This window comes from Lepidothrix coronata, unplaced genomic scaffold (genome assembly GCF_001604755.1).
Source record: "Lepidothrix coronata isolate B3197 unplaced genomic scaffold, Lepidothrix_coronata-1.0 Scaffold95, whole genome shotgun sequence".
Classification (NCBI taxonomy): domain Eukaryota; kingdom Metazoa; phylum Chordata; class Aves; order Passeriformes; family Pipridae; genus Lepidothrix; species Lepidothrix coronata.
In genome coordinates, this window is record NW_016690275.1 from 3,203,898 (window position 1) to 3,218,412 (window position 14,515).

General features: G+C 36.7%; 1 protein-coding gene across 12 annotated transcripts in view; it reads left to right on the forward strand.

The window, feature by feature from the left end:
- The window catches only part of FAM19A2 (family with sequence similarity 19 member A2, C-C motif chemokine like), a 181,064-nt gene that overhangs the window by 112,492 nt on the left and 54,057 nt on the right, over nucleotides 1-14,515 (forward strand). For 11 of the 12 annotated variants that reach the window (XR_001876027.1, XR_001876023.1, XR_001876024.1 and 8 more), the window contains one exon: nucleotides 13,886-13,992. Coding sequence is in view for 1 of the 12 variants with exons in the window: in XM_017822192.1 (XP_017677681.1) it covers nucleotides 13,886-13,992 (107 nt within the window). In the remaining 11 variants the exon portion in view is untranslated. Of the gene's footprint in view, nucleotides 1-7,826; nucleotides 7,848-13,885; nucleotides 13,993-14,515 lie in introns of those variants that run through there. The other variant, XR_001876029.1, reaches the window with a different exon arrangement.

The window sequence follows — 14,515 nt, forward strand, 5'->3', positions numbered from 1 at the left end:
CTATATGTCCTGGCAGGATCAATGTTTTACTTTTTTCTGGTTATGATGTTCATAAATTCTAAGTCATTCCACCTTGTACTGAAGTGGCAGGTACTTTAAGAGGATAGGTAGATATGCATGGCTCAGATTTCTTCTTATTAAGTCTAACCTCTCCTTGCTTTGATTACTTCTGGAAAGCATAGATCTTTCTTCTCATACTGCTGAAAAAAATGATAGAGGGCTAAGAAATATAGCTTCTCTCACTTTTTAGTACAACAGCTATTATAAACTTAAACACTTTTTGTAATCATGCTGAATATTTTTCAAGAATAAGAGTTTGAAGAGACATTTAGTAGATTTTAAATCAGCATTGCACAGCACACCAGCTACATCATAGGCTCATAAATAGAGGGATTAATTATTTTCTTGAATCTTGGATTATAATGGCATTTTGGTGTGGTGTCTTTTTTGATGAAATATAGCTAGGTGATACTTCTTCTGATGAACTGTGAGGCTGGCAGTTGCTTTCTACTGATTCTTCTATTAATAGAAAAATAGTACTTCTGGTAATGTCAATTTGAATAATTTCTAATCATTCAGATTCTTTGATTTTTTGACATGCCTTATTGAACACGTAGTTAAGGGATATTTTTCACACTTTTTTTTTTAAAACGGGGTAGCTATAATACCTTTTTTTTAGTACATGAAATATGCTGTGCACTGACTTTTAAATTGTATCTCCAAAATTTGCTTTAGCTGTAGCCAACCAAATCATAATTCTGCAGGTGCTTTAGAGTTCTGCAAAAATAGGGGAAACTGAATATGGTGTTTTACAGGGATTAAATTTACAGGGACATGGTTGGAGTCCACTGTTAAGGGTACCTTGGTCAAAAATTGTCTGCTGGGACTGAACAATCATTATGGCTTGTAGGAATATTCTATCTCCAGTTGCTAGAATCTAAAGGATAATATACTGGTGGAGGCAGTGACCACTGCGTACTCCCAGGAGGATGTAGATGTAGATATAGATGTAGATATATACAGGGGAAAGGGAAGAAAATATAAGGTTCTGTGGTAACTCAGGATCTCAAGATACCATTTGATTTTCATCACAGTTTCATTTGATAAATCCTAAATGAAAGTGTTTTTCTGTTTTGCTGTTGCTGAAAGAATATTTTTGGTTTCCATGAATTTTGTGCTTGCATTTAACAAAATATTTAACCAAAAGAAAACATTATACTTCTTTTACTGACGGTATAAAATAACAAAACAAACTCTTAGTCTTCAAAAATTAGAAGAAACAGCTGCTTCTGTACAAAATTCCAGTAAGACATAGGGCCCACGAGTTTAGGTCTCTCTTTTTGTCTTGAGGAATTTGATAGCGCAGTGAAAGTGTGAATGGCTTGCTCCAAAGATTATCCCTTAATGCTTTTTTATGTTTTATATGCACCATAAAGATTCAGAGGAAGAGTGACTGCATTCTGGTGGGTGAGACAGTCACCAGGAAGTGAAATACATATTTTTGATGTTGCAATGAATAATAAAGGTTTCTAGGGGTGATATTAGCTAAAGAATCTGAGAGTACCATACACTACTGTGTACTCAAGGGGATATTTTTCTGGAGATGAAAGTATACATTCCTTCATCTACCTTCAGGGACCTTAATGTGGATTTTCCATATTCTGGGTGACTGATTTTTGTTTATTTAGTTTGATTTATTTTTTTCCTTCTCACAGCTGCATATGTGACCTCAGTGCAAATTTCTGTATAATTTTTAATCAATGACACAGTATTTTCTCAGCAAGTGAGCTATAGAACATTCCTTTTGCTATAAGTAAACAAATTCCATCCCTCTTCTAATGCATTTTCCAAGTTGAAAAGTAGAGTTAGTGTATTTTTTAAGTTAGTTTGGACTAAAATTCTCTTCTGTATTGCCTAGTTTTCTCATCATTAATGTATATACACCTATTGTCATCACTCAAGCTAGAAGACAACAATAATAAAACATAGCATTTTCAGTTTTAAATGGTATTTGACAAAGATAATACTTAGAGGAACAGACCAAAATTGAAAAAAAAATTATACTGAGGCTCAGAGACTAACTTTTTGTTTTCTTATACTGCCAGTGGATGAGTATTTCTGAATTACAACCATCATGAGAAATATCCCATTTATCTTTTACCTCATGTAAAAGATTTTCAGTATAGGTGAACAAGGAATTGGTATTTGATGAGCTTAATCTGGTTTGCACTGCACTGCAAATATATAGTGGTTTATATTTATGGAAACAATACATTTTGGGTGAGTTTCTTTCCCACTACATTCCATTGTATGCTCGTGTAAATACTTTGCACATCTTGCAGTTGATATGATGATGAATAATTTGAGGTGACTGCTAAACTTTGAGGCCATAGCATGTAATTCAGGTTCATCAGCTCTAGGTTAACTTAGGTGAAGTACAATGAAAACATATGATTGTAAAAGGACACTGGTCTCATTGAGTGTGCAAAGAAACGTCCTTTAGACACTTTCTTTCAAATAAATTTTGGTCCTCCTTTTTCTATTGAAGAAGCTTGAATTGCCACCATCAAATAAAATATAGTAGCCTGGATATACAAGAGCAACCCAGCTACCACTGGAAGTACCTGAAAAATAAACTTTAAAGATTCATGGCTCTTCTTTTTTCAAGATTTATTTTTGAAATGAGAATTTAACCCCATTCCTGCCATTCACAGGAGACTGAGCCTTAGAGCATGTAGGTTAGATGGTGAAAACAAAACATGCGTTGGTGTGATACCAGTGAAACAGGAATGGGCACATACTATAACCTACTAAAAAAAAAAAAAAACCAGAAAAAAAAAACAGAAGAAGCAGTCTTAATTAATAAACTTTTATTTTTATTTATCTTAACGGCTTTTTATTAAAGATACATATTTCTGTGGTAAGTAATTTTCAGTGTTTAGGTAGCATTTCTTAATTCACTTGGGGGCTAATCCATTTTGACCTTGAAATTTCAATTTCATTTTTCTCTGTGAAATTTCAAAGCTTACATAAAGAAATTATGGGAAAATTCTCCTTTCCAGAATTTGTGACTTGTTTTATGCAAATTGTTTACCTTCCCAGTTCAGCTTTTACATTAATTAGACATGAACAACAGTGATGTAAGTGAATTTGTCGTACTTAATATAGCTATTCAGAATGAATTTCCATACAGCATCTGTAGATAATTTGAAAAAAGAAGCATAAATATGTAAACTCCACTGATTATTTCAAAATCAAAAATTTGGCAATACTTGCCAAATCTGATTGTCCAGAAATTTAGGTTCATCTTTTTCAAATTCTCAAGGCTTTAATACATGGAAATAAATCCTTTTGTTGCCTTTAGAAATCACGGTTTTTATGAAACTGTGAAGGATAATTAAAATCGAAGTTCTTATCTAATTATTGGACTTTGGGAGCTTTCAGAGAAACATCAATTATTAAAGACTTAGAGAAACACTGGGAGAGCTGTGCTTACTTCACTGTGCAACAGGGCACTGAATTGGAGGCCCATTGTTAGCAATAGCAACTGCAAATTATGCAAGGAGCAATATAAAACCAGAAAACATCCTTTCTTGCCTCGGTGTTGTAAGAAGAGTTTTCACTTTTCACTGGCATGGATTGTGGGAAGCGCGAGGCAGGTGGCTGTTAAAATGAAATAAACCTAAGTGATGCAGAAGGAAGTACATGTCGGCTTAGACTGTGTTTTTTCTTTTCAAATTTCGAAAGCTGTGGTGATTTTCCAAAACTAAAGCAGCATATAATGAACTGCTGATCTTGGTATCATGCATATAATTTCCTGCAAGTCTGGCAAAAGCATAATCATTTCCTTTGATGGTGATGGCAGTGCAATATCTATATTTATGACTGAAATGTTATGGAAATATTATGGTTTTTTTTCTTAGTAAGTAATGTATGTATTGTATTATATCTGTCTTCCTGTAAAGTGTAATGCTTCTTTATTAAAATTAAGTCATGATTTCTTTGAAACAGCATTCTAAACCCTTCTACCTCACCATTTATCTTTGGATGTTTGGGTAATTTTCTGTTGTCTTTCATTTATAGCCTTTCCTATGTTGTACTAGCTAATTCTGTTTCTTACCTGAATACCTCTTTCAGGTCTTGCACGTTTAGAAAGTAATGCTCTTATTGTAAGAGACACATAAAAAGCCTAAGACAGCACTAAAATAATCATAAGTAGACTGTACTGCTCTTGTATGTTACCAAATTCAGATTGTTACTGCCAGCAAAATAGGCATTACTTGATCAAGTTCCAAGACAGTTCCAATTAATCATTATAAAATGAAGAATGGGGGTAAGAAGAAAGGCCTCTCTTTAATCATAAATATTGCAAACACTGGCTGTAACCCCTTATTTAGAAATGAGATGCATGAAATTCTGAGTATCTTTGTGTCTAATACTGGTGCTGTTAATACAGTTGTTATGAAAATATAATGAACATAGGCCTCTTTAATAATAATATACAAATGAAAGTAAATAATTTTTTTTGTTCCACTAAGCATGCATGAGAATACAAATGCAGATTTTTTTAGAAATAGTTAAACCTGTTGTAAATATGCTAACACCTGAGGATTTTCTGGGCCAAATACATATTAGGGAACAAAACCATCTTGATTCAGATTTAGTTTAATAACTTCTGATTTAAGGACATTTTACATTTCTAGGTTGGAATAAAAAAATTTTGATCTAATTATGAATATGACTTTTATTTTTTTTTTTTGATAAAGTCAATTGAAGTGTACTTAGGCTCAATCCTTAGCTCAAGTCCTGTCTGCCAGGATGGCATGAAGGCACTGCCTTCCCTCTGGGCCAGGAAATGCAGTGGGGTGAGCAGGGCAGGTCTTTGCTGGCAAGTGTCTGTCCCACTGCCAGTCAACAATTTCCTAGGCTTTCCCTTTTGTCCTGTAATTTTCTGTTATTCACCTGAAAGGGTCAACCTACTCATCTTGAAGGTGTCATTATTGGTAGCTTGGCTACCAGACCAGGGAAAAACTGTTAATAATCCAATGGCTGAGAATGGCAGGTATGGAGCCAGTAAAGCATCCAGTTTGACAGTTTTACAGTGAGTTGTACTTTCCTCAACAGTAGAGTTGCTTGTAGATTAGGCAATACTCACTGTGAAAAAAAAGACAGAAAAAAAATTTTCTATGTTGAAAGACAAGGTTTTTACTGTTTCATAAAAAGGAACAATTCACTGGGTAATTTGAAGTAATTTATTCTGTACTCTGTGCGCTAAATTAGGGGGATGTACTGCAGGTAACTGTTCTCTGACTTTGGTACACAAGCTGTCTTTTCCCTTTGCTGTGGTGTCACAGTAGGAATAATGGCCCTAAAATGCAGATCCAAACTTGTTTAAGGGCCTCCTGAGTGACAGGTCCCTTTTAACAGGCTGTTGAGGTTTGCTGAGGATCTGAAAAGGCTTTTCAGATTAATCACAACCAAAAAGGCATCTTATCCAAGTATAAAATAATTATAATAATTATCTCCTTCCTCATGAGATTATAGGGCTGCATCTACATTAGCAAACAGTTTATCCCTACAGAAGTGATTTTGTAGACCCAAACTGCTGTTGCTGAGGGCATGATGTCCACATTATATTAATTTAGTGGAGAAGAAGGGTTTTTTTGACTAGCCCTTGTCTCTAGAACTGAACACTCCTAAACTGTTGGAGTGCATTAGGTGCACTCTTGGGCTCATCTTCTGCTTTATTTTCATCTAAAAGGGATTACTTTGCTGTGAATCATTCCAGAATCGTTACATGATGGGATCCAGATCATAATAAATGGAGACAACATGAAAAGTTGTTTGAAAAGTGAAGATCAGCTTCAAACTGAAATGCCAGCATAAACACACCTTGTAAGAGTCTCTGATTCAGGGCACTAGAGGATCAACACACTACTTATTGATTTGTTTTGTCATTTATTCTCCTGTTGTACTCTACCTACAAATCTCAAGCTACATATCATGCAGCAGGAAGCTGGGTATAGACTTTTAAGAAGTGCTGATTATGACTGGCTATTTAATGAGCTCCTCGCCATATTAAAATGCCATTGCAAGACTGGCATAATACATGTCAAGGAGAGTGCATTATTTCTTGAAGTAGACTCACTTGGATGAAAATCAGGATTGTAGGTCTATATGACTCTTACATAGCTGCTGCTACCCTTCAAAAGAGGATATTTGAAACGGGGGTGAGAAATTGATTTGATTTTTCAAGGAAGAGTGGGTGCCACGTAGATACTTCAGCTATCACAAGGCAAATCCTGACCTGACTTGAATTCATTCCTAGCAAACCAGGAATACTATATTTTTTTTTTTAAGTTTGAGCTGGTATTAATAATTTCTTACTGTTTCAGAACACTGACAAGGGAGCAGAGACTGAAAGTCAAAATTGTGTGGCATATTGGATGATTCTCAAGATAGCATTAGTTATTATAGTCTATGCAAAAGATTAGATAACATAACAGGGCCAAAACCCCACTAATATTTGATAAAACCCTGTGCATATAGAGAAAAGCCATTTTACTTTTCTATGAAGATTCATATTTTCTTCATGTGCCTGTGTGGGCATACCTCTGCTAAGTAGAAAATGCTTTATCTAAATCCAGACAAATTATATCTACTTCATTTCTTTGTCTGGAAAATCAGTTATCAAAAAAGCTGTCAAGTTAGTCTGGCACAAGCTACCCTTGGTAACACTGCTACAGTTTATCTTATATTCTATTTACTTCCCTGTCTATAATCTATCTTTTTTCTTCAAAGCCTCCAAAGCTCTTGCAAACTGAAGAGGTCAGAATATTAGGCTTACACTTGTCCAGATAATTTTCATCCTTGCTATTAAATATGGGCACTTCAGTTGCCATTCTCCACTAATATTTGATGCTTTCTGTGCCTTGATGGATTTGGAGGCTTATTTCTGCAACCGCAGTGGCCTTTATGAAATCACAGTATACCTAGTGATTCAGGTCTCAGTGAGACTTTTTGTTCAAAGCCCACTGCACAGTTATCCTTTTTTTCAAGTTAAGCTTTTGATTGGTTAGTGAGATACGAATAAAGAAAATAATCATCTGCAGGAGGATCACATATAAGATGTAAGCAAATATTACTGCCGTGATGATTAAGTGAATAGCTAGTACCCCCTGCAACTTAAAGCTCCCTTAAGCATAGAAACTGGGAGAGAAATAGCTTAAAGTGGCATAATAATATCAGAGGGAATGATGAAACTTGAAACCTAAGTACCCTCTAATTCTGAACACTTAAGTCAGAATTTATTTTACAAGGGTGTAGGACATCACTGGGCAGATTAAAGATATTAGAATGTCTTAGATGTTTAAATATTCTGTAATGTTTTATGTTAGCATTTAAAACCACAATGAATGGCATGTGTTCATCTAATGCTAGATTATTACTGTTAGTTTTATATTTTCATAAATACATAGAAGTATAGAATCTAACCCCCCAAAAAATTCATGACATTTTCCTTTTCTGTACTGAGTAATGTGTCAGCATCAATATTCTTCAGGTGAACACTCTTTAGCTGGTCTTAATGAAATGACTAAGAAAGAAATTTAATATATACACAGTTAAGTACTTCTGTATTGTTTGAGTTGAAACTGGCTAGGAGGGCTGTGCATTTCTTGATTACTCTTTCTTTGTTTTCTTTATTGCTTTCAGTTAGGTATTGCATTGGAAAATTAATGAAGGTGAAAATTACAATCAACTGTGTCTACAAAGAACTGGGTTAATCTGGAAACAGGGGAGATTAACATTGATAGCAGTTTAGAGAGAAGACCATTTATCGGTTTCATGTAAGTTTTCAAGGTGATACATCACAACCATACATACTCTTTTGGAAGAAATAAGTTTTCTCCACCATCTCTCAGTATTCCTAGCTGGGAGATTGAATGCAGCTAGGTGGCTGAAGTATTTTATACCTCTGATAATTTGAGCATTCATGCTTATCAGATTCTGGAAACAATAATATATATGTAAATTTCACATCCAAGTGCTATGAGACTGTTGGCAAATGTAGTTACCTGTATGTGCATCTGTCTACTGGGAAACTAATTGAAGAATGTAAATAAGAATGGTTTTTAGTTTATTGCATGTTTTCATATATTCCATAACTTTTTATTTTCCAGATACTTGAGACATTTTCTTTTCTTGAAACTGTCTCTTCTTATAAAAGCTCATTCAATAGTCAGTTTTCAAGAACTCATGTTGCATACATATATTTCTGGCAAAGTATGTGCTAAAATTTAAGTATGTGCTTAAGTTACACTGATTTAAATAGAAGACAAGCGTGGGCATGCATATCAATCATATGCTTAAATACTTTTGGGAAGAAGATTTCATTTGCCTCAGTGTCTTAAGTCTTAGCACAGTAGCCTTTCAAAAGACATCTTTATGGCATTAAAGCCTAAAATTCTTCAATCTGCTTCCACTGTTAAACTTCAGCTGAAAGGAACAGTGGCAACATTACTGTATTGGTCTACCTACAGTGCTTTAACTGTTTCTGAATATTTCTCAATAGTGGGGCTAAGCTCTCTGTTGGTACTTATTCTGGCTATTGAAAGATCCACACTAGTAAACAACAATTTTTGGAAAAAAGAACCAACAAAACTGACCCCTTTTGCTTTGCATGCAGAGATTTCCTATGTGTCTCCTACTTGAGGCTGGCATGCTTTGCTAGGCTAAATGCCTATTGTCTTTCTTTCCTTGCCAACCTTGATCAAAGAAAGTAGCTTGTGAGAACAGGTCCGTGTTTGTCCCTCAGCTTCATTTTGGAATCGAAGTGAACTTTTTTTGTGTCTGTTATAGGCTGTGATGTATGAAGCAGAAAGGACATTGATTTTCACAAGCTACCTTGTACCTGAAGTAACGAGAGTGGCAAATTACTTGTTCACTGAGCAAACATGACAGGAATGTCACAGAGGGAATTTATATATATGCAAATGCACAGGGGTCACATCGGTGTTACTTTTGCAAAGTGACCTTATTCACCAGAGGGGCATTTTTAAATCTGCACTAGCCTACACAGGAAAGGCTAAATAAAACTGCAAATACCTGCATTGTGTGGGATGTAGAAACTAACACAACTAATAACTAATGTAAGATTCAACACAGTACAGAACATAATTTAACTGGCTACATTATTTCTGTACAAGAGACTTGGGGTCTCAAGTGATTTCTACTACTCATTTAGGCTTTCTCTGAAGTAGCAAATAAAATATTTGTCATAAAAAGAAAAGTAAGAGGATGTGGGACTAATTTTCTATCAGGTTTTTGTCTCAAGCATTTTGTCATGATCCAGTAGAGAAATGGGCTTCTGCGCCTCTTTATGAACACTTGCATTCACAGGGTGTATGTGTTTGCAAAAGGAAAATGGATCTCACTGACAGTGAAAGTTTCCAAATATGTAAAGCAGGAATGAATGAATTTTGAACAGCTTCACAGAAGCTGATGTTTGTAAAGAAAAGAAAGATAAGGAGCAACAGAGAAAAATGCAGTTACTCCTAGGAACAGATGAGAATTTTATTTGTATATAAGCTTTTAAAGTTTTTTTCTCCTTGACAATAAAGATTATATGTGTTTGCGCTTCACCTAAAATCAGAAAGCAAGGCAATTTAGCACTGGCCATACAATATAAGGTAGTTCCCATGTGATTCTCCTCTAAGTCTGGGCTGTTGGAAAGGTGGCTGATCTCAAGCCCAGAAGCAAAGAAGGAAGTAGAAACTCAAAAGCTTATGGATGCTACATTGAAAATACATATCTGTGCATGGCATTTTCAGTACAGCCAAATGGTTGGACCACATCTGCTGTTGAGAGGGAGCTGACAGTGAGGTGGAGCAGTCATGAGGAAAGCCTGTGCAGCCTAGGAGTATATTCACAGTTTGCTGCTCTTGAGCCACAGAGGCTGAGGCGAAGGATTTCTGCTGACATGGCAACTCGTGGACCTTCTCTGCAGGATCACATGTGGTTTCACCCTGAGAAAAAAACTCCTGCAGTTTTTTGTCACTAATCACCAAAACAGTCTATTCTTGAGTACATGATACCAGATTGGTGATGATCTCATGAAGTGTGCTTCAGGGAAATGGAATTTTAGGGAGGAAAAGCAACAAATCCTATGAATTTATTCCATGTGTTATGGTGTTAGCGAAGAGCTGGGCACAGCAGAGCCATCTCACAGCCACTGCCTGTTTGAATTATGTGGGTGACATCTTTTTGTTATATTTTGAATGAGTCCCTGAACCAGAAAAGGAACTATCTTTCTTTTTCCCTTGCCTCAAAGCACATTGAGAATTGAACTCAAACACGTCAACCTTTCATGTCCTCTTCTGTGTGAAAGTGCTGAGAATTCCTTGAGTTTATTTCCAATATGCTGGGGTTTGAAACTGAAAGAAATTTTTTTTATGCATAAAGCTTGTATTTTTGTGTAAAATGGATTTTTCAATGTAGGCTTTTCTATAGCATGGCTATTCTCCGTTTGGATCAGCTTTGGCTTATGTGGCATTTTTGAAGGCTGTATGGATCATAGTGAGGGAGAGGTTCTGCAGAAAGAAAGGTAAACAGAAGACAAAAATGTCTCAAAGTGAAAACCTTTCAGGTTAATAGCTATAGTTTGTCTGTGGAGCTCTGCATCGCCTCTAGCAAAAGTGGACCTCATTTTAGAGCTCATTTATTCTAACACAGCGAGTTATGTTAGCGTAATAACGGTACTGTAATGGACTCAATTTTATTTCCTGGATGCACTTGCTTGACATGGATCAGGGTTGCAAGAGGCCAATAGTTATGTTTCAGAGCTGAGGTCAAATGATATCTAGTTTCAGTGTCTACTCAGTGCTATATCATGGGCTGTTTTGCAAATGCACAAACAGCATCAGAGTTTCTGAGCCCAGGTGATAATGCATGCACTCAGATACTGAGCATATCTTATGGCCTCTCCTTCATTACTAGCTATTGACCTGCTTTGCTGATGAAGTGCGTGCATCCCAACCACTCAGCTTCTTGTAGTAGAAACCCTCCATTTTTTATTTCTAGGCCTGTATTGCTACAGGCCCCTGTGTGTAGCAGGACTGCTGAGAACAGGGTGCTTCATACCTTGTTTGTGCTTATGCAGCCTCTTGTCTGTCCTTGGATTGACCACTGTGAGCAGACAATGCACACAACTACAGGTCTAGGTGTAGGATTATGCAGCATAATTAGTTTGAAGCTTAACATAATCTTCCAGTTTTTTCTGTTTGAGCTGCTGTATGTTATGAATGCTTTATCTGCTCAGATTTTTTTTTGGTACTTCTGCTGGTGGCCTCTGAACCATTAGTCTCAAGCTAGAACTGCTACTTGCACTGACTTTTCTGTTATTTATGCCTATTATGGGACTACTATTAGAAAAAGTTTAGATTTTTGTCCTTCTAAAGGTGAATACCACAGATAACTAATGCGGAATAATGTAATAGGCTTGTGGTACAAAAATGGTGTGTCGTTTTTCTCATGATTGGAAAACCTGGCAATGGCACTGAGTCCAGATTTTCAATATCAAAGCTGAAACCCTTCCCTTACTTTGCAGAAAACACTCTTTTCTCACTCAGACCTGGCTTACTCCTCTTGGGTGTGCTGGGCTGCGTGCAGAGCTTTGTATCTTCTCTCTGCCATCCTTCCAGAGGGGTTGCTGTTCACAGGCAGATAGGCTGGTTTTCTCCCTTTCTGTTGCTGGTCCTGTTTTTCCTTTTACATTTGTATTTTCTGATGCGCATTTGCTGCCAGTCACGCAGCACAGTGAGTGAATCTGGCATCAGCAGAATAGAGGAAGAAACAGTGTTAGAGTCAACCTTGCTTTAATGGTGCAAATCCCACTGGATTTTGAGCAGTGCCATGTAGGTGAGGAAGAAAGATTTGGTTTTAATGAGAGGTGACTTGGAACCAGCAGCATAACAGGTGCAGTATGAGAATCCAGAGTGAAAGAGTTAATTCATATTCTTTTCACAGAGATAGCTGTGAAAGAGCATATGCTGAATATGCATTCCAATTTCATTTTTTTGGTTCTTATTTACAGTGGCAAATAATGTATTTCCCTTTAGCTTTGAGTGTTTCATAAACCTGGAGCTGATGATGAATATGCAGTTTACACTCCAAAGTCACTGGAATCAGTCCAAGAAGGTAGAGCTTGGTGTGGTTCACAGTACACTATGACTTCCCCTGTGATTATTAATCAGTCAGGCTTTCCGAGGCACGTGCACCATCCTAGCTGCAGTACTTGCTTACTCCTCTCTCCTTTTGCTATCTGAACCTCTGGAAAACACACTGTAGATGTGTTACTTCTGTCAAAGAATGCTGAGTTCTTTGTTGCTTTGAATTCAGGTTTAAAAGGGTTTGGTGCACTTTTCAGTGGGTTCTTAATTTGAGTAATTGTGTTTTCTTACACAGAGCCTGATGTGGAAACTTAGAGGTGGTTAACAAGATCTCATCAATCTCCTGGAGAGCAAGATTGGCAGATTTGGGTGAAGTGGTCTGGTTTCAAGTCTGGAAATCATGACTGGAGTTTTGGCATGTGTGCTGCCTTATCAGCACATGGTGTTCTATTAGAAAGAAATTTGTTCAGAGGAAAGGAATTGTTTTAAAGGAATGGAAAATGATTTGGAACTTTGAACACACTACTGATTAATTCTGTACTAGAGCAGTCTGCATTTCATGGGGTTATGATTGCCCAAGATGGCATTGTACATGAAGAGAGCAAAACAGATGTGCTTGAATTTCTTTAGGTTTCTTATGAATGTAATAGGAAACAAATGTGCAACCATACTGAAGTAATGCACTTTTTCTGCTCAGAAAGGCAACCTAGTTCCACAGCAACAATTTTGTTCAAGTGATCAAATTTTCAGCTTTTCTAGTATAAGTGGTTTGAAATAGACATCATTGTCCTATTGACCTATCAGCAGAAACATGATCATCGTGCGGAGCTGTTTCTTAGCCAGCTCCCTAGGGTTCTTCTACAGAGAATGAAGTGAGAGGGATTCATTATTATACCTCTTCCCACTCTCTGCACAACTGGAGCCTACATCCCTGAACTTGTCTTTTTGGCAGGTAGGAGGGCATTTTGACTTTGGAGGAAGTTACTGAAAGATAGTAAAGTCATGTGTTATCTTGTACTTGAACCGCCATGGTTGCTTGCTGTCACAGTGAAAACATCATTGAGCGAGATGAGGGGAGGTGTGTGAAGTTTCTCTTGGTGCAGTAAATCAAACCTTTTCATTACCCAAAGGTAGACAGGAGAGAGACTGGTGAATCTGCCCTTCTTGAGTTCATGTTTCCAAACCATTCATGTCTTCCTAACAGGATTTCTCTGTGGGAGGATTGGTACATGTGCTAGACTGTTCAAATCTGTTAGTGCCTTGTTACTTGTGCGCACAATTCAAAAAGAGCCGCAATCCCAAAAGTTAAAAAGATCACAGTATAGTCAGAAAGAACCACATTGACCATGACCGGCCCCAGACACAGTAGTGAAACTGTTCTGTTTATCAAAACCTGCTCACAGCTGCATGGATTCATCCTTACTACCAGCCTTGGAGTCTACTGTGGTTATGAACAATGCTTGTGCCTTGAGAGAAATGATGATGATGTTGAATTCACCCAGTACTGACTAGGGTGGAGGAATGCTGGCAGACCAGTGAGGGAGGTTATACTGCTGCTCTGTTTCGTATACCTCATTTAGAGCTAAACAGAATTTAAGACTTGAGGGTTATCAGCCAGAAACTCATAAAAACTTAGTCAATTCTCTCTGAATTAAGCCAAAATTGTCTTTTAAAAAAGTCTTAAGATAATATTTATTTTTGTGTATGTTTGTTTTCAGGATGAATAAGAGATACTTACAGAAGGCAACAAAAGGAAAACTGCTAATAATAATATTTGTTGTAACGCTGTGGGGGAAATTAGCATCTGGGGCAAATCATCATAAAGGTAAGAAGTTCTTTTCTGTTCTATTATACTTTTGTATCTGTGGACTCTATCAACAAATTCAAAAGTGCCTAGTCTATGTGACCTTTTTCACTTACATGTATTTGTGTCTTCTGATATTGGTTCACTAATCAGTACCAAAGAATGAGAGTTTTCAGTAGATAGACTTTTATTAATTTATTGAGAATTTAAGTACTTCAGTGCCATTTTCAGCATTCTCTGACTTTAGGTCATTTTGTAATGATAGTACAGTTGAAAATATGCTAAAAAAAGGGTGGTAAAGTAAAAAATCAAATAATGAATACCGCTTATCTCATAAAAATAGTTAGCAGATAGGTATGCTGCAAATGAATTCCTGGAATGGACCCTAGAAAGAAACAAGTTTTAGTAACATTTATGATGCGACTGTTTGCAGTTATCTGTCAAGGCTAACGTCATGGATAATGTGTGCTGAATGTGATGGTTTCATCACCAAGAAAAGACCGCTGCTTTGCGGTCTTGTTGTCTGACTTCTATGCTTCACTCC